We start from the raw sequence: 24978 nt of genomic DNA on the forward strand, positions 1-24978 counted from the left end.
GCACAACTTTCCCCATTTTTCTTGTAGTCGCCAGAGTGTTGTGACGTATAATTTGTTTGCTTAGCTTTAAATAACAAAACCAGCATGGATATGTTAGCAATTTAAAAGCCCGTGTCTCTTCACTAGCAACAGCAGCTGCCATAACAAGCTGCCATTGAGCCTGGTGCTGCAGGGCTGTTCGTTCGCTGTGCCGCTGCCTCACTCGGAGCCGCTGAAGAACAAACAGCAGTTTTCACTGGAATAATGTCAGGGAGGTGAAGGGGGAAGGAGCACGGGTGTAACCTGATACGGAAATAAGAAAACTCCCTTCTGTTTACCTGTGAGGCAGGGTTTGGAGACAGCTAACTTTGTAGCCTGGGTGCATTTGCCAGTGGAGGCTTCTGCAATTCCAGGGGCCTTTCTGAAGCATCGGTGCTTTTAACGCATTGTTTTCCCTCCCTTTCTTGTCCTTGACCTAGTGTAGTTCACTTTCTTACATGGAAACGCACTGTTTGCCCCTGAGGCTATTTGGTAGTGATATTCCAACTCATATAGAGTAACAACAAATAAAGAAAGCTACTACCACCCAGAGGGTGGTTGGGTGCTGGAACAGGCTCCACAGGGAAGTCACAGCACCAAGCCTGAAAGAGCTGACGGTTTGGACGATACTCTCAGGCACATCGTGTCCTCCTGAGGAATGGTCCTGTGCAGTGCTAAGAGCTGGACTCAGTGATCCTAGTGGGTCCCTTCCAACTCAGCATATTCTGCAATTTTGTGAAAGAACTCCATTTAACAACTGTAGGAATGACAGAAAAGTAAGTTTATACTTAGATACACGTGGAAAATTCAAAATAATTTAGCCATGTCTTGCATTTGGCCATGAAATAGATACTTTTGTTGCCTTGGTGGGATTGATGAAAACATTGACGTCATACAGGGTTGGAATTGTTTGGAAAATACCTTTGTGATTTTTGGATATTGCATGAAAAATGCCATCCTGCTGAAAGCATCAAAACAGAGTTATGGAAGAGGCTGTGTTTTCAACTGGTGTTTGTCACCTGATGTGGAAACCAGTTTGGTGTATGGCTGAGTAGAAAGGTCAGTCTCTGTGCTCAGAGATACTGAAAACTCACCTGGAGAAGTCACAAAGCAACACGATCTCACTCGCAGGACATCCCTGCAAAAGTCCCTCTTGCCCTAAATTGTCTGGTGCACCATTCAGTGGGGGTTTGGGGACAGAGAGCCTCATGTTCTGAGGATCTGCTGAAGCTTCCAAGGCTTCTCCCCAGTTAGAGAGGAAAAAAGTCACTTGTGCCAAAACCAACAGTTGCAGCATCAGAATGAGAAGGTATATGAAGCCCCAAGATATCTGTGAGTCTGCTAACACTCCATGAAAGCCTTGACTAATGTTAATTTTTCAAGTAAGCAGCTGCAGCAGTTCTCATGGGCTTATTTGAACAGTTTGTTTAAACTGCTCATAAGTATAGCTAAGGTAAGGGAATTAAATGAAAGGTTCTGGCTATCAAAACATAAAGATGCTTGTGTAAGTAGGAATGGATGATGTCACTTTGTCAAACCCTGTCAGGATGAGAAGGACACACTCCACATCACTGAAGTAGTACCCTGCTTACTGAAGTTTCCAGCTGTGTTATGTCCTTTCAAGGAAATGCTTTTCTGATAGCTTCTCAGGCAGAATATTTAAAGAGTTTGCTTGTGCTTCAGCATTTTAACTGCAGCATAGGAGAACTAGGTAGTTTGACCAGCATAATTTACACTGAAGTATTTATGCTTCAGAAAGTTAGAGGTGATTCTGTTGTCTCACCTCTTCAAATACTTAAAAGAAAATTAGAATTCATCTGCTTCCATTGGAAATAAGTGCCTTTAGGCAGGATGTTTTCTTCCTGAGGCAGAGCTCAAGTACCTTACTGGGACTGAGCTCAGCTAACCCAGGTGACTGCTTGTAAAAAAAGAAACCTACCAGTCTGCAGACTACACTGAACAGGAGCAAAACATGCATGTCTGGTATTTGTGAGTCTGCTCTCTTGTTTTTTTTGATTTCATGAAAAATAGCTAAAACACAAAGTACACTCCCCTGTACAGACCTAATGATAATTCCAAAAAGTCCTGGCATCCAGGTCAACTCTAAGGTTGAATTTGATGTTTGAAAAGTATTTTTTCATGCCAGTCTGGTACTATGATAGGAGCTAAGCTAACTATTATCTTGTTTTTCTGTTGTAGTACAATAGGGTTTGGATCCCTGATAATGAAGAAGTTTGGCAGTCTGCAGAAATCACAAAAAACTACAAAGCTGGAGACCGTTTTCTCCATGTGCAATTAGAAGATGGAACTGTAAGGAGAAAAGCCTGAATTATTGTGGTGTTTACTGAAAATGTTTATGTAGAAACATAGGACTTGTCATTGTGAGATCTGAATAGCACGTCCAGATTTTCTTTTATCATATTGAAATTTGTACAGGAAACAGCTGCTAAACAAAAATATGAGGAGTGCAGTTCTACTATCTGTATGACATTCATCTAGAGCACAATCCTTAAAGATCACTTTTGAAACGTGTCCTGAAGCTTTTCTTAAGTTGAAGCAAATCAGAAGTGCAAGGCAGGCACAGTTATCCTCACAGAGCTAGCTGGGACTTGTTTCTTCCCTAAAGTTGTTGCTTTATGTAAGACCTGTTAATTTTGATATCCAAATTCCTTAGAGATGTAATATTTTGAAAACAGCATTTCTGTATTCCTGCATTCCTGTTCCATAAAGACAAGTATTAAATGAATAATTAAATGGATTTGTTCAAAGAAACAGAAATGAGTTTTAAACTTTGTGTGAAGAAAACTGAATGGGTGCGAGTAAGGATGGAGCTGCCCTGAGTTCTGACCAGGTGTTTTCTTTCGTTCTGTTGCAGCTGATCTGCTTTCTCATCTGTACTTGAACTATGCATGTGTTTACAGATATAAACATGTTTCCCCTTTTTACAGATTTCAGTTCAAAATAATGTAAATAGAATGTAGCTTTCTTTTTCATGAGCAACAAAGAGCTTCAAGTCCCCCAAGTTCAGTGGGATGTATGAAATTTGTGAAGTAGAAAATCAGACAGTGCTCAGTCAACTCTGTAACTTTGTGTAAAGGTAGAAGATGAGTTTCTGTTTATGCAAACATAATGCAATTCATGATGTTTCAAGTAATTTCTGTTAACAGGAACTGAGTTACCCTGTTGATCCAGCTGCTTTGCCACCCCTACGAAATCCTGACATACTTGTTGGTGAAAATGATCTCACTGCACTCAGTTATCTCCATGAACCAGCTGTTCTACACAATCTTAAAGTTCGTTTTGTGGAATCCAAGCTTATCTACACCTATAGTGGTAAGCAAAGAAAAATGCAATGTTTAAATAAAAAAAAAATCATGGATCATTTTGCAATGTGATGTGAGGAATATTTTCCTCGAGTGTATTTTAACTTATGTTAACTGGTTTTATATATGAGTAGAGACTTGCTGTTGATCAGTAGCTCCTACCTAGTTTATAAAAAATTGCCACTTTGTATCAGTTTAACTGTTGTTGCCAAAACTGAGCATTTCTCTTTAATTGACCTGTGATTTATTTTTGTTTTGTACCCTTGGTTGTAGGAATAATTTTGGTGGCAATAAACCCCTATAAGCAGTTGCCAATATATGGAGATGCTATTATCCATGCATATAGTGGGCAAAACATGGGGGACATGGATCCACATATATTTGCTGTGGCAGAAGAAGCATACAAGCAAATGGCAAGGTTCAGTATGTTGTTTAATATCCATAAATAACTCTTGAACTCTAGTGGCAGTCACTGTTAATTGTCATTTAGTTTTAATTTACCTGTGTATATGGCACTGACTATTAAGAATACCTTTAAATAGGTAGCTTAATTAGAGGAGAAGGAATTCCTTAACCAGATGAGGAATTTCTTGAATTCATAACTATTTTCATGCTTGATGAAGGGTAAAACACTGACTTAGCTCAGTGAATAGCAATGACACCAAGTTAGAGGTTACAACTGAACAGGAATAAGAAGAATACGTGAAAGATGGAAGTGATACATGAGAGTTGATCACAGCTGTGATTGCCAACATTTGTTTCAAGTGTATAATTCCTATATTTATGCATGCATTTTAGACATGTCTGATTTAAACTGGTTGATTATTTGGTTCTAGAAATAACAAAAATCAGTCTATTATCGTCAGTGGGGAATCAGGAGCTGGAAAGACTGTGTCTGCAAGATACACTATGAGATACTTTGCCACTGTGAGTAAGTCAAGCAGCAACACACATGTGGAGGATAAAGTACTGGCATCCAATCCAATAACTGAGGTGAGTTTAAGAGACTGTCTGTCAAGCCTGTCAAGAATTCTGAGAGCTGCTGGGAATCTCTGAAACCTTTGCTTGAGTTAGATACCTAAATTAGAAGTTTAGCCTCCAAATGTCACTAATGGAAGGAGGTAGCCAGCTTCAGGAACACCCATGTCCTGTCTGAGTGGCCCTTTGGAGGTCCTACTTTGCCTCCAGAGTGTTGTCTGACCAACTAATTAGATGATGAGAAAACAATATTGAGCAAGTTGTTCCTTTATTAATTGGAGTAGAAACTGGTTAAGGTTTCTTATGGCTGAAAAATGTATTTTCTCTAATTCTCAGTTTATGTAGCATTATACTATTTGACTTGAGGCTTATCTTCAGTTTTGGGCCTCAAAATTGAACTAGCACAACTCAGTGCTGAGATTGAACCCTGAACACCTTTAATTTGAGAAACTTGTAGTTGAGTGAAGTTTTGTCAAAGTTATTTTTATGAGAGACCTGAGTAAGTAAAATAATAAAAGTTCGTAATCTTTGTAGGCTGTTGGCAATGCAAAAACCACACGGAATGATAATAGCAGTCGATTTGGAAAATACACTGAAATCAGCTTTGATCAGAGTTACCAAATCATTGGAGCTAACATGAGAACATACCTGCTTGAGAAATCCAGAGTTGTCTTTCAGGTGGGTAAAATAAAGTTTAAAATAGCCAATTTCAATAATGCTACTAATGCATTATACTTTACTACTTTCATATAGAAAATAGTATGTGAAGTTCTGAATAGTGTGTCTAATCAGCATTTGATTTGAACTAGTACTGTTTGTGATAAGAAACTATTTTATTCCGTGTTCTGCCTTATGTTAAGTGAAGGATGCATCTCAGGAACAATTCCCTGAGACAAGTATAGAAAGTATTTGAGACATCTGTAACTCATGGTCATAACAGTAATACATGGAATTGTGTCTGGAAAGGAACAGCATATGGAGGACAGAGAGTCTTGCTTAAAATCTGGCTGAAAATTTATATGGCCAAGGCTTTTGCATGTGATTCACTACAGAGTCAGGGCATAATTGTGATAATATACTAAAGAGAGCATTTAATTTTATGAAACTATTTTTACAAAGATTTCTTTATTAGTGGTAATACAAATTTTTAAATACACTGTAAAATATTTCTATATATCTGCTACCTGAAGGATGGTTTGGAAATGGAGAGCTTTCTGAGTTATCACAGGGCAGTGTTTCAGCTGACACTCCTACACAGTTGTTTGTTACAGTATTTGACAGTTCTTATTAGTAGATGATTGTTCAAGCTAAAGAAATTATTAGAGTAACATCCTTGGGGAAAGAACTCAGCATATTGGTAACAGAAATAACGTATTCTTGAATGTATCACTTTCAAAGCTCTTGCTGAAATCCAAGATGTGCAATTTTAATATTGAGCAATTTCTTTGCCAAACTATTTTACAGGAGAATTTTGCCCTTAGGCATCATTATCACTTTACAATAGGGTTGAATATAAAATGTTTTTCTGTTTGTTTCTTTATTCTGTTGTTAATTATTTTTTTCTGTAGTGTTATTCTTTTCTTATTTTACAGTCAGAGAATGAGAGAAACTACCATATATTTTATCAGTTGTGTGCATCTGCTATGCAATCTGAATATAAACATCTTAAATTGGGTAGGTCTCAAGAAAATAACCTACTCTTCGTTTTTGCAGTGTGGTATTTTTAAGCCTGAGTTTTCAAATGCTGGCATGCTCAGTGCATGTATCTCACAGCCTGAGAAAGGCACCTGCATTTTTAAGTCACTTACCTATTAATCCTGCTTGTTTTGAACTTGGTAGCAAATCCTTAGTAACTTGGATACTGCATGATTAAGTACCTAAGTGTCTTTGAAAACCTTTCGTACTTTCTGTAGTGAAAGGGACTTGGTTCATTAATCTACAGAGAATCTGGGAGAAGCAGACCTTGCTTCTTGTTCAATGTTTAGTCAGTCTCCATTGTTTATTAATGAAACATTAAGATTTTGAGAATTTATGAATACTAATTTGTGGCCGCTTAACTGAGTTAGGCTCATGGATTTCCCTCAGAAAAAGAGCATCTTCAGCTCATCAAGCTTTGCTTCTTATCTGTAGGAAGTGCAGAAGAATTTAACTACACACGAATGGGTGGCAGCACTGTAATAGAAGGAGTTGATGACAGAGCAAATATGGTGGAGACTCAGAAGACATTTGCCCTACTAGGTAAATTCGTGGGCATATATTTTCTATAGTCCTTTTAATTGAAATGGACCAAGGTGGATTGTTTCTGAAATATCCAAATTTTTAGTAGTAATTACCAAAGTAATTTCTTTCGTAGCTTGTCCATTGTACTGTTTGTCTGTTTTAAAATACTAGACAGAAGCAATTAGCAATTGGCGTTAGTTGTTAATGGTCAGAATCACTGAGGGCTGGCCCTTAAGCTAACGTGCTGTGACAGAAGTGGAATTGGAAGCTTCTTTGCCCCTGTATGGCTTATGTGAAAGCCAAATCAGACCTGAGCTGGCACTTGGGGAGGTACCAGAATTTAGGCCTAATCTTTCATCGGATCAGACAGGCAGAAAATTGGCAGAACCAAGGATTTGCATGGTACTCTGCAGAGATGCTGTACAATTCTTGGCTACACAACAAAGCAAGTAATCCAGCATTGTTCTATTTTAATGAATTGTATTTTAAGTAATTAAAATAATCGAGGATTGTTTTTTTAGGTTTGAAGGAGGATTTTCAGATGGATGTTTTTAAAATGCTGGCAGCAATCCTACACTTGGGTAATGTGGAAATAGCAGCTGTTGGAGATGAAAGATCGTCCATCAGTGTAAGGAAGTAGCTCATTCAGACATTTTCTATTATATTCTATGCCAGAAGTCCTTTAGCAATAGTTTCTCTTGTATGTGGGGCCCTGAGCAGCATTAAATCTGGTGTACTAAACTTGATTGATTTTTCCATCTTCATCTGTACAGAATCACAGCGAGTGTTCACACAGATGCTGTTTTGTTCCCAAGTTCAGAAAGTCTTTTAACAAAAGGCAAAATGTGGCTAAGAGTACCCCATATCCAACTGATGCACAGCTGTTGGAAAAGTCATTTGGGACTCTGCAGGATACAGGAAACAGAGTGTTGTCAAAGCTTCTCAGAATGTATCCCAGTAAGCTGTGCAAGTCTAAAAAGCAAGATCACATAAACAGATTAAAGTAACTTTCAGTGTCTTAATCCAAAGCATTTCATCCATTTTTCTCTCCTACATCAGGAGTTCTATCCAGTATTATTTGCTTTAGCTCATTTTGATGTTTTGTGAGATGAAATAGTAAACACAGCCTCTTGTCTATCTAAAAATAAAAATCATAGTTTGATGTCAGGGATGCAAGGATTTCACTGTCTAGACAACAGTTAATGTAATAAATGGAATCTAATAATACTTATCTTGTTCAAAGATGGAAGATAAACATCTCAATATATTCTGTGAACTTCTGGATTTAAACTGTGACAAACTGTCCCGATGGTTGTGCCACCGGAAGATTATCACTACCTCCGAGACTGTAATAAAGCCAATGACCAGAGCTCAGGCTATTAATGCAAGGGATGCGCTGGCAAAGAAGATCTACTCTCATTTATTTGACTTTATTGTGGAAAGAATTAACCAAGCTTTGCAGTTCCCTGGCAAACAACATACTTTTATTGGTGTTCTGGATATTTATGGGTAAGAATGTCTCTGGAAACAAATTAACTTTAAAGTTGTGCCTTTTCTTTGGAAAATTCTTTGTGAATGAGGTTTAAATTTAACTTTTGATATGATACTTTTTTGATATGATACTTTTAGATTTAACTCTGGATTTTTTTATCTCTGTTATGTCAGGTAACATTAACTTCTAGAGAAGTTTTTAAACGCCTTAACATCTTCATTAGGTTTATAGATAGTTACAGAAACATTAGGGTAGTCTTGATGTCTTTCAGGAATACTACCATTTGATTTTGATGTTGAGGGATTTTTTTTTTTCTTATTTGAATTGTGTTTCAGATTTGAAACATTTGATGTGAACAGTTTTGAACAATTTTGTATCAATTATGCTAATGAAAAACTGCAGCAGCAATTTAACCTGGTATGTTCTTTTTTTGTTACAGTTCTTTATCTTACTCTACTTCAGTTTTGAGGTTATCAATAATGGATATTAGCAAATGCTATTTCTGCTTGAATAATTGGTATTTCTGAATAATGAGTATCCAGTAATAAATACAAGTGTTTTATTTGTATATGAATACATAGATACACATATATATGAATAAAATATTTCTGAGTTTGTTTTCTTACAAGACAGACATGTAATAAATTCCACAATACATTTTTTCAATCTTATGTATATAACCATGCACATGCACAGACTGTATTTATTTTCTTCCTTAGTTTTTGTAACCTTACATTCTCATAATTTCCACATATTCAGCATGTCTTTAAACTTGAACAAGAAGAATATATGAAGGAAGATATCCCATGGACTTTAATAGACTTCTATGACAACCAGCCTGTCATTGACCTTATTGAAGCTAAAATGGGAATTTTAGAACTTCTGGATGAAGAGTGCTTGGTAATTTAAAAATTCTTGAATTTAGAGCTCATAAAAAATCCCCAAACCTACATAAATGTTGACAAGTTAGGCTTATAATCCATATTTTGTCCTTTTAAATGGGAAGTAGAGGATTTTTCCTCAAAAAAGGAACATTGAGGTTTGCCCTCTATGTGGTAATTTCATTTGTAAGCCTCTTAGTCTATTTTGCTCTTACAGAATTAAGACCCTAAAACTAGATTCTTACCTAGAAGCTGACAAGAGTTCATCACTATAAGAGTAGTGCAGTCCTGGAATAGGTTAAGGAGAGGTGCAGTGTCATCCTCATCCTTTGAAATTTGGACTACTCAGTCTCCAGGGTTCTCTTCCACCAATATTCTTAATATTAACTTATTCCACAAATCATCGATTTTGATGCAAAAAAACCCAAAGCAGTCTTGCTTTTTAGGAAGTACTTGCTGAATGCACCAAGCCTACATCTTTGCTTTTCCTTCTTCAGTCTTACTATTTTTTCTCTGTGCTCTCTCCTGGCTCTAGAAATTCCTTAATCTATTTTTCTCTATGTTATATGTAGTTCCTTGAGGCTTCCAAAACTATTGAAGTAGCTTTGTCAGGGAAGAACAGGGCAGGGATAGTTGAGCTTTGTTAAAATGGTCTCTAAGAAGTACTTTTAGTGATATTGGCAATTTGTACTTCTTGGGATCCAAAACATGGAGTAATATGGGAGAAATTATCTCCCCTCACTCATTATTTTAGCCACTGTTCTGCTCACTAGCGTTCTCAGGGATCACATTGTCCCGGGTTGCAGGGAGCATCCTCTCAGGACAAAATTATTTATGACTCATGAGAAAACTAACTCTAGTCAGCAAATTTGTGGATTAATACAACCTTCTTTCTTACAATGATTTGCTATGGGGAGCCACAGGGCAGGCTGAAGAGACAAACACTGGTTGTTATCAGGCCTCATAATTCACTGAAGATGTTTTATTCAGAGTATTTGTTGACAATAAGTAGTTTTACTGCTCTTAACACTCCAACGGACTTTGCTAAAGAGATCACCCTTCTCATTTTTACAGTTACCTCATGGAAAAGATGAAAACTGGCTTCAAAAGCTGTATAATAATTTTGTCAATAAAAACACACTCTTTGAAAAGCCGAGGATGTCAAACACGTCTTTCATCATTCAACACTTTGCTGATAAGGTAGAGTGTAAACAACCCAGTATTGTTTCACCATGTTCTAGCAGTAGCTCATTCAGAAAAGAAACAGACCTAAGAAATAGGAAATATTAACCACACTTGCTTGGAACTTCTATAAAACTGTTCTTCAATACATGGTACTGTTTATTTATTGGTAATACTGTATGTGACATGCCATTTAAACATAAAAAGTGCTTAAGATAATGAATTTGAGAGTATAAAAGTAAATTATTGAGATAAAAAAAGCAGTAAAAGAGTACAATGTATAAACAGAATAGTTATAATTCTAGTCCATACACATTTTAATCTCAGTTTTTACATTTCAAATGCAGTATTCCTTTTCTGGTATTTTGATTTTAAATCATAGACTAATGAAGGAAGGAGTAAAGAAATTCCTAATGAAAGCAGAAAGAAACTGCAGTTGATAGTGGATTCTGACAGTTTGTCCTGCTTCCAAATTTACAGTATGCATGTATGTAATCTTGAGATAATGGAAATGAGAAAAAAGTTCCAGCTGTCATATTTGAGACTAATGAAGAGCTCTTGGCTACCACAGCTGACAGAGCAAAAAATTATTGTTTTGCTAACTGTTTATGTGTTGCTGCAAAGTTAATGATTTTGCCTGTTTGCACAGGTAGAATATAAATGTGAAGGATTTCTGGAAAAAAACAGAGATACAGTACATGAAGTATTGATTGAAATCTTGAAAGAGAGCAAGGTTTGTGAACAATCAGTAATGATTAATTTTCTGAATATCCGATTTTACTGGAATTAATTCACATCTGATTTTAAAATATTTGTTCTGATACAAAGATTTTTAGTATGTTGAATCAATTTGTTTAGTCTTAACTTTTATTAATATTATATGAGTGTGTACTTTTAACATCAGAATAATATACAAGATGAAAAAACACAGTGTTCAACTTCTTCATATATATGCATTTACTTGGCTAGTTATGTTGGGGTTTTCTTAATATCTTCCTTCAACAGCATTTTGTAATCCTTGTAACTGAAAAGCTTTTTTTTCCTGTAGTCATTACATGGAGCTTTGATAGGTAGTTTATCATTAACAACTGCCTTTGTTTATTCTTCAAAAGAGATTAAGAGAATGCCAGGGCAAGGAAAACATCAGGTGTCATATGTGGCGGCCACTTCCCATCTGCTTGAAGGCCCTGTCCCTTTCGAGTCTACAGCCTTGAGACTTCAGGATTACTATTAAGAAGTCGACTTCTTCTGACCATAAAACATATTGTGAAAATATAAGCTTAAGTGATCTTATTTTTAACTCTGCTCTGTGTTGATGTCCATACTTGCTCATATTGAAATAGCTTTTGCAAGTTGCCTTAACAGCCGCTGAGTTTTGTCAGTGAAATATCTAAGTGCTTTGCAACAGACTCAAAATCATTCAACTCTTTCTTCAGTTGTTTGTTTGGGGCTTAAATATCCAGTTCCAAGTTCTGGAGTAATACCTGATCTAAGCATTAAGGGGTTTGCATTTTACATTATAGTAAAGGTAATTTTTATTTAAATCTTGCTACAGTTACGCAGTATTTAACTCTGATTCTTTCACCACACTTTTAGTTTCATCTGTGTGCAAATTTTTTTCAAGACAATCCAGTGTCCGTTTCACCTTTCAGTTCAACTATAAACATCAAATCTGCAAGACCTGTTCTCAAGTCCCCCAACAAACAGCTCCGGATGACTGTGGGCAGTAAGGTACTACATAAATGTGGTGTTTGTACATTAGGGAAGTGCGATGGGCACTCTGAGACTGGGATCCTGGGTTTTGTTACTGTTCATGAGACACTGTCCAGTTTTCAGAATAGCAAGAACCAGCCACAGTGCAGTGCTCCAGGACCTGCAGGATGTGTGTTTAATTAATATATAGGAGACTGCTAGGTACAGCCAGACCGCTAAATTTCCTGCATTTAAGATCTGAACAATAAGAATATTTCCATGTCCTGCCAAACCCTAGTAAATAATTTAAAAAACTAGTATTTGACTCTTTCCTTAGCTGAAAATGTTTCATTAACAGAACTGTTATGTCTGGTATTTTCTAGTTCCGGAATTCTTTGTCTTTACTTATGATGACACTCAATGCAACCACCCCTCATTATGTTCGATGCATAAAGCCAAACGATGAGAAGTTGCCGTTTGAGTAAGTATGTTAGTGGTGTTGGCTCTTATATTACCTTTAAAATTAGGAGTATTTTTCCATTTCACTGTAGCAAGCTCAAATCTTACTGTTGAGCAACTTCCCATATGGAACATATTTCTCCTTTAAAGGTAACTGAATTAAAAAAAAAGAAGAAGCCTTTTTACAAAAACAGAATAATTCAGTAATAGTTTGAAGTAATACCTTAAAAATTATTTATTATCCTTTATATTGTTGGATATTAGTGTTTGTGCATTTGTGAGAATATTTTTAGGGGTAAGGTTGCCCACCTTTGCTTTAAGTTGATGTATGTTTTGTATAGTATGGAATAGCACCAATTCATATTTAGGGAGTAAAACCCATTGCCATTTTCTTGGTGGGCATACCTTTTGTCTACGGAAATACTTTAAAGAGCTTTAGAAGTCAGAAAATACTAGAAATAGAAATCCAGTTAGTACAATGGTTCTAATTATTATAGCATGCCAAACCCAGCAGAAATGTAAAATATAATTTTGCATTTTTCAGGTTTGATTCAAAAAGAGTTGCTCAGCAGCTGCGAGCCTGTGGTGTTTTGGAAACTATTCGAATTAGTGCACAGAGCTATCCATCCAGGTAGGGAGAACAGTGGGCCTCCCTCTGTCAAAAAGTGTTTAGTTCTCCGTTAAATGAAACTAATTTGTTAACTTTTAATTTTCCAGATGGACTTACATTGAGTTTTTCAGCCGTTACAGCATTCTTATGACACAGCAGGAGCTCTCCATAAATGACAAGAAGCAGATTTGCAAGATTGTTTTGCAGCGGCTAATCCAGGTTAGTTTGTATGCACCAACCCATAGATGAATTATAGCTTCTATTAGTAATTAAAGGTCTCTTTTGCCAAGATTAGTATCTCTGCTCAAATAGGAAAGGTACTTACATTATTGCTGTTTTTCCTGATTTAGTGTGCTGTACATAGGCTTGCAGGTCAGGAACCTTGTTTTGTGGTACATTCATGATGGGGTCACAGATGAAAATGTAACCACTCTGTGCTTAACATTGTCACTGGCAAAATGGAAGATATTCTACCGATATTTATAAACAAGTGAACAGTAAATGGTATACATTTGTCAAGTACTACAAGCACAAGAGGGATTTGATGGTGGAATGCAGCATACTGGAGAACTGTTGTGAAAATGTGCTATTTTGCACATCACTCCTATTTGTTAGACAAGCCTGTACTGGTGAGGCTGGTCCTAGTCAAGCCAGCAGCTCAAGTCAGCATGTCAGCAGTGAGTTCAGACTCAGGCACACTTGCACCAAGGATAAGAGCCTGAGCTTAAAAGCACCTTCACCGCTGAGTTTTTGCTCACAACAGCTCACTGCTTGAAGGCCAGAATTGTGCATCAAAAGGTAGTGTTGAGCCCATGGAACCTTGGGAGACTTGTAGGAGGGGGTGAAGAGGTTGTTTTCAAGGCTTTGATGGTAAGTCCAAAGCCTCCCTTCAGTTTTAGATCACTAGTGCACCATTTTCAATGTAATTCTCTGAGTCTTTCCTGCTAAGTGGATTTCCCCCCACATACTCTTACCTACAAAGAGGTCAGAGGGGATATTCTTATTTAACAAGATCATGCCATTTCAGAAGAGCTTGCCTGAAGTGGCACTTTATAAAAGGAAGAGAATACCTGAGCTACAGCAATAGACTAAAAACTTATACCTACTCTTTTCTTTTTCAGGATCATAACCAATATCAGTTTGGGAGAACAAAAATTTTTTTCAGAGCAGGACAGGTTGCTTACTTAGAGAAACTGCGGTCAGATAAACTGAGACATGCATGCATCATGATCCAGAAGAGTGTGCGAGGCTGGCTGCAGAGGAGGAAATACCTTCACACAAAGCGGGCAGCTGTTACAATCCAGCAGTATTTCCGCGGGCAGCGGACAGTACGGTACTCTTGGCTGATACATGAATTTGCTGTTGGGGTGTGTCTGAAGGCATATGGAAGGTCAAATTAAAGCCCAGAATGTAATTCTTAGGAAAGAGCAATACAGACTGTGTTTTCATTTCCTCATGACTGTAATTATGGACTTGAAAATGTTCAAGTTATTCAGCTGATGGTGAAAGTATCAGATTTCCAGCGCTGTCTGTCAGATTCTTGAGAGGCCTCTCTACCTGCCAGCTCAGTCCTTTGCTGAGCCAGTTGTCAGCAAGAGCTCACTGCTTGGCTTCAGAGCCAGAGAAGAAATCAGGGAGCAGAAAGGAAAATAGTTGACAGGCATCTACAAATCAGTGTGTACAAATTATTACAAGGAGCTGTGTAGCAAAGAAACTGAACCCGTCACTTGTAAAACAGATTGAGAGAAAGATGGGTCTATGTAGGCTTGGAGATTTACAAAAAGACTAGAACAACTACTTTTGGTCAGATGTCAAAGGTTCAAAGATTGTGGATAACTCCCTCTCTTTCACTCTGATTAAAGAAAAAGCTATATTTTAGATAGTGAATGTCTGTTTTCAATATCTTCTTTTTTTTCTTTTTTTCCTTTTTTTTTTGGTGTATGTGTGTGCATGTGATTTGACTGACCAAAGGAATGAGCATGAGAAATCTAATGTGACCTAGGTAAACTTTGTTGTCTTTTGAATTCAGGCAAGCTATAACTGCAAGAAATCTGAAGCAAACATGGGCAGCTATAACTATTCAGAAATACTGTCGGGGTTACCTGGTCCGTAGACTTTGCCAGCTCATCCTTGTGGCTGCTGTAACAATACAAGCTTATACAAGAGGATTTCTAGCAAGAAAAAAATACCAGAAGGTACACACTATTGAAAATTTAATTTCAGTGACAGGAAATTTCAGGAAACAGCTATTGCTCCATAAGAAAGATGGAGACAAGGACAGTTATCCCTAATACTTTAGTTTTTACATGTCTGGTTCTCATATCCTTTATTTTTATATTGTTACCATAAAAACACCGAATCACAGTAGCTACCAAGAACTTTGTCTGGTTTATACTTGATGCAGATAATTTTGTGTGATTACTGCAGTGGCTCAAATATGTCTGCCATCTGGTAATTTCAGTATTTTGATACATGTACGAGAAGTGTTGTCCTTACCAATGTGTGTAGATTCAGACATTTATAATGGATGCTGATTGAGCCAAAAATAATTACAGGCAGATGTTAATATCTTCCTTTAAAGATGCGTGAAGAGCAGAAGGCTGTGATCCTTCAGAAATATGCCCGTGCGTGGCTTGCCAGGCGCAGGTTTCAGAATATTCGACGGTTTGTCCTGAATATCCAGCTTTCATACAGAGTTCAGCAACTGCAGAAGAAGATAGAGGAACAGGTGAGGGAAACAGTTTATGATTTGTACTAATTTCTTTGTCATATCTGTTCTAGTCAAAGCACTTATGTTGGTTAAAGGCTTATGTCAATTACAATATCCGTATGTAACTTGAGAAGAGAGGAAAATATACAAGGGATATGGTCCTTTATAATAACTGCTAGACTTCCTGCATACAGAATAGAAAGAATCATCTAGGGTTTGCTTATATTTTTGGGTTACTTATGCAAATAAGAGTCTGCAATGAATACTTTTTTTATTGTTTCTTAAGTAGTCCATCCAGTCTCTGGATGGAGTTACTTGTGTTAGGATGAAGGATGTGTGAGGTACTGCTTTGGTGCAACATATTCAGTGACATTTGGGAATTCCACATTATGTTTGTTTTGCAGCTTGTTTCTGAGAACCATACCCAAATCATCTATAAAACAGTAGTTTTAATCTAGTTGATGGAACCAGTCCCTGGTTGAAATAATCATGTCTGATACGGGATGGTGAGCAGAAGTAGGTCAGGTGCTCCCATCAAAGTTCTGTGAAACAGTTTCAGGTGTGCATTTTTCTGATTTCTTTTAACCTGTCCTGCTCATTGTAGAGTAGAGAGAATCATGGTTTGCTGGAACGATTGACCAGTTTGGCTTCAGCTCATGCGAATGACATGGATACAATTCAGAAACTCGAATCAGATCTTGAAAAGTTAACAGCTCAAAAGAAAACACATGAAGAGAAAGCAAATAAATATAAAGAGGACAGTGAACAGGTAAATTATAATTGCCATCTGGGTGATTTTATTTTTAAATAATTTTTTCAGTTACTGGATTTATTAAATGCATGATTTGAGAGTTGCTAAGTAACTATACTTTTTTTTTTGGGAGGGGGGAGGCAGCAGAGAAGGAAGAGAGTCCTTATATGTGTGTTAAAATGTAACATCATCTGTGACCTGTATCTTCCTCCTCTGTAATTTGTATATTATGCTTACTTTTTGTGTGTCCAGAAAATCTTAAAACTTGAGAGTCAGAATAAAGAATTACAAGAACAGAAAGAGACCTTAGAAATAAAGCTCCAAGCAAAAACTGAGGAAATGAAAGGTACAGTAACTAAAAGGAGTTTCAAAGAAATTATAGTAGCGTGAAGATGTAAAGTCAGGTTTTCAGCAAAAGTAAATTACTTTTGTTCTAATAAAAGCACTATAAATTCTGAATATACAGTTACTTGAAATTCTTGTTTATAATGTGTAGTGCAAATGCTTTTTATGCCATAATTAAATTTGTTCTTTCAATAGCAAAAGCTTTCCTCCTCATTTGCTTCCTGTCTCATCCACGTGTATTCCTTCAAAGTGTACCTTCATCCTTGGTTCCTTTAATAGTCTGCATCTAAAAATCTAGCTTCAAAGACACAGGCAGCACATGAAATCCAAGTATATTTTAGATGAATAGCAATTTGGTGTTTCAGAAGCTTTTATTCTATAGCATTCCTTATAAAATGTACTGTGATAATTTGTGTCACTGGATAGAGTAATTTCAGCCTCAAAGTATGTTAAGGGTTACTTACTAAACCAAACTTCTCATTGTGGTCATACTGTTTTAATAAATGTCCAAATTCCATGAAAGTCTTTGAAATGTTGAAATATTTTTGACAGAAAAAATGGATGACCTCACGAAACAACTCTTCAATGATGTACAGAAAGAAGAAAATCAGCGTATGTAAGTAATCTGAATTTTGTTGCTTTGAAACAGCATTCTTTTTTTTCTCTTTTCCAACCTTTCTTTCTCCTGCTCTGAATGTGGAATGCTGACATCACTTATGAATCTATCCAAGTTCTTGGACATCAATTGAAGTATTTCATGTAGAGTTTAGGAAAAGCACTTGCCTGTTTGTAGGTCAGTCATGTGCAGGAAATCATGATGAGGCTGTTCTTGCTTTTTCGTTTTCCTGTCTTTTCATGTGTTGAAAGGCAACCCTGATCATAATGGTTTCTTTGGAGATATCCTCAGAATTCTGTCAGGACTGGAGGAGTAGCTGATGGCCACACCAGTCAGAAGTGAATATTAAAGGACAGAATTGAAAGATTCAGTGTGAGAGAAAGGCAGTGTTTGTAAAAGGACATTTGTTTTAAAAATATGAGGGACAGAGCTTTTGTTTTCCCCCTTTGATATTTCATTTGCAGTAGTAAAAATCCTGTTATTTGTCCATAAATTGTTTTTGCTTTGCAGTATGCTTTTCTTGGATCAAGTGTTTCTTTCCCAATAACTCTTTTCCAGTATAAGGCAGCCTGAGGTACAAGATAAATGCTGTTTTCTCAAGTGCAGTGAGTGCAATCAATCACAGTCCTGAGGACTGGAAGCTGAGTAGTGTTCCAGCTCAGTCTGATTTCAGCTGCCAATAACAGACTGTATTAAGAAGATTTTTTCTGCTGTTTCCCTGCTTTGCCCATTATTATGTTGGAAGCCAGTCCAATCTAGCAGGGACTAGTGGAGAATGGAGAGTTTCTTGCAATGTTTTCCTGAGGAGGACACAGGGCATTCTGCTGCCATGTCCTGCTGCAGCGCTCACTGTGGCCAGAAATGCAGCAGAGGGCTGCTCAGGCAGGCCACTTCACAGAGTTACAGAATTAGGCTTTAAGTGGAAAAAAAATCAATTTCATCTTCAATTCCATTCCAACATCTGAATTACATGTAGCGAAATCTAGGAACATCCTTCTCCCATTATTATCCATATCAATATACATATTGATTCTGAGGATGTAGGATAACATTTTCAAGGAATTACGGTTCACTTAAGTTTTCTTCAATGAAACATGTCCTTCAAATTAAAACTAAAACAAAGCCCACTCTTATGAATGTAGAAAAATGAAATCATCTTCCCATTGTTTTCTTTAGGATACTGGAGAAAAAATTCCAAAATCAGAAGCAAGACTATGAAAAGGAGATTGAATTGCTCAAGGGAGAAATTAAAATTCTGAAGGAAGAAAAAACTCAGCTACAGCATCAAGTTCATCAAGAAATGGTCATTCAGAATGACTTGAAAATGGAAGTAGGACAGCTTACAAAACAAGCACAGGTGAAGCATGATGCATATTTCATTTTGGAGTCTTTGCTAGATAAAGCAAGAAAAAGAATGTGCATGTTTTATTTATAGATTATCTTCACTGATTTTTTTAATCTCCAGTGCATTTTTAGAACAAGTCGTAGTTAATAAACTATATTTGATACACCACTATGTAGCATGTGTTCATATAGTACACAATACACATTACTGCAGTGCATGATTTCAAGAGTAATTGTGCTTGAATATTTATACATCTACATGTGTGGAACTCTTTTCCTTCCTTTTCCTAGAAATGTATTAGTTTCTCAGGGGATTTTTCATAAATGTAGTTTATAAACTGAACCTGAAAATAATAGTTTTGTGTAAAGTCACTTTTTTCAGAGTTAATTCCATGACATAAATATGTATTTTTCAGTACATCACATTTTTTTCTGCTCTGATTTCTGAGAATCAGATACTTCAAACACAACACATTTTAATCCCTTTTACCATACTGATTTGTTCCTAATTATAATTATCCTTATGATTTAATTGATACTCAGCCCTTGTTATTCACTCCTTGTCTCAGTGTGTAATTTTTATCTGATTCAGAAAATACCTGAGTTACAGAAGGAAATTGAACTGCTGCAGACACAAAAACTGGACGCTGAAAAGCAGGCCCACTCACAGAAGCGAGAACTGAGGGGTAAGCTATACACCAGATAATGCAGAGAACTTGCCAACTACAACATGAAGCAGGACAGTTTAAATTGATTTTTCTATGTTAGCTCTGGCAAAACACCAGTTTTCTTTCCCATCCCATAGTGATTTCATTCTATTCGTGTATTTACTCGCATGGGGGAAAAAACCCACTCAACAGTTGAGTTTTACAAAGTGATCACTGAATACTGAGATGGTTGAAGAACTTCTGATTTCAGATATTTCTCCTTTGTGTTTAAAAATCAATGCTAATAATTTAAATTTCACTTAGAATTTAAATGTGGCTTGGTGTTTAACAAGTATCTTGTAGAAACCCAAGAATGTGCAAACGGTGCATGATCTAGTTTTCCTTCATCCTATCTTTAGCCTTAGGTCCAATGCACTTGGATAACTTGCTGAGTTGGGTTCTCTTTGGGACAAGGTACTTAGGAAGCACTACTGTTGTGAAGTTTGTTCAGTGATAGCAATAGAGAAAACCTGTATCTGCAGCATTTAATGTAGTGACAAATCGTGTCTACAACTCTAGCAGTTGTTCACATGCAGACCAGAAAGGTGTAACTGCACTGAAAGTTTGGTGTGTTTATCAAAAAACCAGTATTGGTGATACACCAATCCAACGTGCCTACATGTCCCAAAGGAAAACCAAGTTCCTCATGGTATTCTTGTAGTAAATCAGATACTTAACTGAGTAGCAGGAAAGAACTTCATAGATTTAGAAAGAGGTTGGTTTAATTTTTGTAATTAAGCTGAATTTGAAATGTGCAGAGAAGATAATTCAGGTAATAAACTTTTTTTCTTTTAGAAAAGATGTCAGAAGTTACAAAACAGCTTCTTGAAAGTTATGATTTTGAAGATGTAAGAAGCAGGTAATGTTGTTCTGAGGCCTCTTCAAAAAGGCTTAAGAGGTGCATTTTGTTCACCTGCACACTCATGGTACTGCCTTGCGTTCTAGACTCTCTACGGAGGATTTGGAACACTTAAATGAGGATGGAGAACTGTGGTTTGCTTATGAAGGCTTGAAAAAAGCTACAAGGTTAGTTCAGTTCTTCAGTATTTTCATAACTCCAAGCCATGATCTAGAAAATAAATTGAAAGATCAGTGAATAACTAATTTGACAGTGCAATACTGAACTTCTGTTTAAGAAATGAACAGACACTCCCTTGTATGATGGGCTGAGCAGTTTAAAATCAGTTTAACAAACTTTTAGTAAGTCAGTGAGATAATTGTGTGTATGTGAGTTGGGGAAATGTTTCCTTTGAGATATCATGCATAACTTTCAGCTCCTTTAATGCACAGGTGATGTAATGGAATATCTCTTTAATCACAGTACCTTATTTTCACTTTGTATTAAACTTGACCCATTTCATCAAGGTCATTCTGCATCTGCCCTGTTCTTTCTCCCTTTTTTTTTAAGAGTATTGGAAAGTCATTTCCAATCTCAGAAAGAAATATATGAGAAGGAGATTGAAGGCTTGAACTTTAAAGTTGAACATCTTAGTCAAGATATTAATCATCTACAAAAATTATTCCGGGAGGAAAATGACATAAATGATGGTATTCGACTTGAAGTTAGCAGGCTGACTTCAGAAAACTTGGTAAGATCAAGATGTAGTGATCAAACTATAGTAATACAATTCAAATGTGTTTGTGGCACAAAGCACTCAAAATCTTGTGGTCATGTCCTTGAATTCTCAAAGCTTACACAAAAATGAGGCCACCTAAGATGGCACATCCCTGAGGCTCTTTCCCTGCCTGTTTGGGGTAGTGTATAAAGAGACAGACAAATTTCTTGTCCAAGTGTACACCTTTCTGGGGCAGCCCCACAGAGACTTTTTCCCTTTTCTTTTGCCTGAACCTGATGGGAGACTTTTCTTCAGAAGCCTCTTCAAAGTTCTGATTCTCTCCCCACCAGAGGGCAGCTGAGCCTACCAAAACATACCAAACAAACTGCAGGCACAGCTGAAGAGTCTGGTAATTGGTGCTGTGCAAAACTGTCTGACAGAAGGAACTGACACTATTCCAGAAAATAGCATATACCATATAATTTTTCTGAAATATAATTGGAGAAGTATTTTCAAAACAAAGTTATGAAAATTGAAAATATAAGAAAAAGTTATTTATAATATTTTTTTAATAATTTGACATATTGAGAGTTTTTTCCCACTGTTAATTGAGCTGGAGAAATTAAAGCCATAGTGTAATTTTCCTTAACAGAACAGTGGGACGGTCCAAAAATTTGATTAGGTCACTATTTTAACAGTGGCCAGCAGCAAGTGCCTCCAGAAAAGCAAAACAAGTCAGGCAAGAAGGCAGCAGTGCTCCCCCAGAGTCTCTCCTCTAGTTTTGACTATTTGCAGTTTAAGGCCTTGAAGTGTTATAGGAACTATTGCAGGCATCTGAAAAGAAATAAGGTGCTGAAATAACTCAAATCTCATTTTCCTCTAAAAGGTGATCCCAGATCTTAAACAGCAAGTTTCTGAACTTGAAAATCAAAAATTAGATCTTGAAAACCGTCTTCAAGAACAGACTGAAAAGTTGAAAGGTAAAGTACCAATATGGTCGTTTACCTTTCAGTTGTTTAGGATGAACATGATGAATTCCGTGGATTTGAACTTTTAAAAGCTGAAGCAATATTCTGTGACAACTTCATTGCCTTATTTTCTTGTTAGTAAAATGTAAGAGACACAATTAAAAAAATATGCTGTATAGTTTGTATCTCTTATTAAAGAATAAAATCCATGCAAGTATGTGCTTTCTTTACCTCCTTGAGGTCAATCAGTTCTATAGTTTGAATGTCTGCAAATGATGCAGCAGGGCTCTGCTAAGACTATGTGGAATGGAGTGTGCCGTTTGGAAGCAGTTATAAGAAGGAAAGATGATTTGGAACTTAAGGCATCCTTCATGAGGTGGACTTCAGAGGGTGCTGAATATTCAGAGTGGAAGACAGGGAAAAGTTCTTGCTCAGTTTGCTTGTTTGAAAGTACTTCTTGATTTAGGAAAGCATACTCTGCTGAGGGTTCTGAGCCTCTCTAACTGCACTGTCTTCCTAGGCAACTGATTTAAAATTACGAGTACTTTTACTGCCATCTACAAGAAGTTAGTAGTATCAAAACTTTTCATCCCATATAATTTTCTTTATGGTATGGAGTAGTCATGTACTTCTGTGATACATTGTCTAGCAGACCATTCCATTCCGTTAGATGAAACAAAATTGGGAGCATAAGGAGAGATTTACTGAATATCAGTCCAGAGGTTGGTTTAATTTTTGTAATAACTGATTTTGCTGTTTCTCTTTTTGTTTTGGGTTTTGTTGCTATTATTACTGGGGAAAAAAAATGAAAGAGATGTCCAATCGGCTGCATTATGAGCTAGAAGGGAATAGATCACAAAAAAGGTAATTTTTTTGTTTTGGTTTTTTTTTAATTTAAGAAATGTAGTTGCTATAAGCTGTGGTAACAGAGTCATTTAAACTCCTTAAAGTATTATATTTCATGTCAGATTTGCCTTAGAGTGTTGTGTACACTTAATAAGTAATGGATGAGTATGATACGACTATGCTTTAATGAAAGATTAAGAGCAAGGCTTCTTATCTACGAATTTTTAGAACCAATGAGGTCCAGAATGAAGTGGACATAAAAGAAAAAGAGAGTCTGAAGGACACAACCCAAGAAATTAATGGACTGACCAATGGTTTGATACACGATGAAGTCCAGGATGAAGTACAAAGCAAGATAAAGCAAGTGACAACTCGACTTACTGTGGAAAACATGGTGAGGAAATGAAATTGTCGTTAGGAAACTCTACCTGAAATGCAGGATAAAAAGAATGAAATAACGATTTTGTGGTATGGATAGGATGTTTTCTCCATTAATTGGGGAAGAAAAAGGGATATGAAGGTGTTTCTTACACCAGGTATAAGTAAAAGCACATCATAGCACACTTTAATTGTGGCAATAACATGAAGTAGTAGAAAACAAATTTTTAATTGATTTTACTCTGAACTAACTGACTGATTATTACAGGATCTTGAAGAAAAATTAGACATGAAAGATAGAATAATAAAAAAACTGGAGGATCAGATTAAAACTCTTACCAAGACTATTGAAAAAGGTAAAATATTAAGTGATTTTTTTTTAATAGCTTTGAATGGTCAATGTCATTTGAAGAAGATGATATTTTTTAAAAAGATAGAAAAAAAGATGGAGTTTATAAAGGTGAAATTAGAAATTTAAAACCTCAGAAAAATGTGCCAGGGGAAACATCAACAGAAATTGCATAAAAGTATTATCCTGGTTGGTTTGGTTCTTTCCCCAGCTAAATAATAGGCATATATGGGACCTAGACTGTATGATAAAGATTAAGCCAGAGGCATAAGGTTCTGTCAACAGAAGTTAATACATACCCTCACACAAACTGTCTCTGAGCCAACAGTGCCAGTTTTGCATCAGATGAGTAACTCCTCCCATTACCCTTCAAGTTGCAGATGGTTCCTGATATGAAGTTAATTTGTACAAAGCTTTTAAATACAAAGTAATTCTTAAAAACATTGTGGAGGTGTCTAATGTATAGATGTATTGTTGCTGTTTATTTGCCTTATTAATGCAAATAGTTTCACTTAATCCAGTGAAACTATTCGTGAATAATATAAATGTTACTGAACTCATAATCCTTGGAATCATAAGCTAAGAACATTAATGTGAAAAGACCTGTAATCTCTTTGTTACAGAGATAACTACTTTTCCCGTATGGTTTATTCTAATGTGACCACTAGCTCAGCCATTAACCTGGAAGTAACAGCACTTTTGTGTTTGACAGCTGAAGCTCATGTGCCAACTTCATCCAAAGAGTACATTGGAATGATGGAGTACAAAAAAGAGGATGAAGAAAGGATTATCCAAAATCTGATCCTTGGTATTACTTGAAATTTTATAAGTCATCAACAATATTCAGAATGCTGTAATGAAAACTACAAGGCCGTATTTCACTTACATTCACTGTTACCTTTTCCCCCACTCCTTCACCACCAATACAACTTGGAGGCTCTGCATGGCTCTTTTTCTACTGTCAGACATTTCAAGTACAAAAGTGCCTTATCTATGTAAAAATCATTTGTCTGACTCTATATAATGCTAACTCTGTCATCTTTCTTATTATTTAGTCACCTCTAAAGCTATATATCTCAAGAGCACACCAGGGACTTGAATTTGTATTCTTCCTAGTCATCTGCTACTCACTGGGCTTATATCCATGTGTGATTGTTACTCTCCTGTCTGTCCTTTCCGTATCATTGCCTTCACTGAAAGGAACTGTACTTTCGTGTTTCTCTGGTAGAAGAATTTTGTCCCGGGTTACTTTACAATATCAGTCTTGCTCCCAAACCATCTTTTTGCATTACCTTACAAATAATAGTAAATTCAGCAGATTTTCTGTGTACAATGGTACCATTATTGAATTAATAACAGCTGCCTTTTCCCCTCATGTACTTCAGTCTTGTGAATGTTTATATCTTTGCGAACAAAGGTGAGTCCTTAAGCAATGCCAAAATTTGTGGGGCCTCCAGTGAGTTCTTAAATGCAAATTGCTTTTTGAAGTTGTCCTTCCTGGCATAGCCCATGCTGGACCTCAAGAGTTTGCTACAATACTCTCCTACCTCTCT

At 36.5% G+C, this 24978-nt stretch overlaps 1 protein-coding gene across 1 annotated transcript in view; it reads left to right on the top strand.

Annotated features, from left to right (window-relative positions):
- Positions 1 to 1369: 1369 nt before the first annotated feature.
- MYO5C (myosin VC) overlaps positions 1370 to 24978 on the top strand; it is a 31089-nt gene continuing 7480 nt past the window's right edge. Inside the window, exons 1-34 of the mRNA XM_071568839.1 lie at positions 1370 to 1471; positions 2218 to 2328; positions 3186 to 3351; positions 3615 to 3759; positions 4178 to 4334; positions 4854 to 4997; positions 5912 to 5993; positions 6450 to 6557; positions 7061 to 7167; positions 7783 to 8048; positions 8367 to 8448; positions 8791 to 8931; positions 9987 to 10112; positions 10744 to 10827; positions 11691 to 11825; positions 12170 to 12267; positions 12790 to 12876; positions 12963 to 13074; positions 13977 to 14188; positions 14885 to 15050; positions 15437 to 15583; positions 16170 to 16334; positions 16569 to 16662; positions 17214 to 17277; positions 18454 to 18634; positions 19214 to 19307; positions 20124 to 20187; positions 20274 to 20354; positions 20737 to 20917; positions 21771 to 21864; positions 22665 to 22716; positions 22927 to 23092; positions 23345 to 23432; positions 24138 to 24233. Of these exons, the coding sequence (XP_071424940.1) occupies positions 1370 to 1471; positions 2218 to 2328; positions 3186 to 3351; positions 3615 to 3759; positions 4178 to 4334; positions 4854 to 4997; positions 5912 to 5993; positions 6450 to 6557; positions 7061 to 7167; positions 7783 to 8048; positions 8367 to 8448; positions 8791 to 8931; positions 9987 to 10112; positions 10744 to 10827; positions 11691 to 11825; positions 12170 to 12267; positions 12790 to 12876; positions 12963 to 13074; positions 13977 to 14188; positions 14885 to 15050; positions 15437 to 15583; positions 16170 to 16334; positions 16569 to 16662; positions 17214 to 17277; positions 18454 to 18634; positions 19214 to 19307; positions 20124 to 20187; positions 20274 to 20354; positions 20737 to 20917; positions 21771 to 21864; positions 22665 to 22716; positions 22927 to 23092; positions 23345 to 23432; positions 24138 to 24233 (4198 nt within the window). The remainder of the gene's footprint in view (positions 1472 to 2217; positions 2329 to 3185; positions 3352 to 3614; positions 3760 to 4177; positions 4335 to 4853; positions 4998 to 5911; positions 5994 to 6449; positions 6558 to 7060; positions 7168 to 7782; positions 8049 to 8366; positions 8449 to 8790; positions 8932 to 9986; positions 10113 to 10743; positions 10828 to 11690; positions 11826 to 12169; positions 12268 to 12789; positions 12877 to 12962; positions 13075 to 13976; positions 14189 to 14884; positions 15051 to 15436; positions 15584 to 16169; positions 16335 to 16568; positions 16663 to 17213; positions 17278 to 18453; positions 18635 to 19213; positions 19308 to 20123; positions 20188 to 20273; positions 20355 to 20736; positions 20918 to 21770; positions 21865 to 22664; positions 22717 to 22926; positions 23093 to 23344; positions 23433 to 24137; positions 24234 to 24978) is intronic.

The sequence above is a fragment of the Pithys albifrons genome, chromosome 13, assembly GCF_047495875.1.
Source record: "Pithys albifrons albifrons isolate INPA30051 chromosome 13, PitAlb_v1, whole genome shotgun sequence".
NCBI classification, from domain to species: Eukaryota; Metazoa; Chordata; class Aves; order Passeriformes; family Thamnophilidae; genus Pithys; species Pithys albifrons.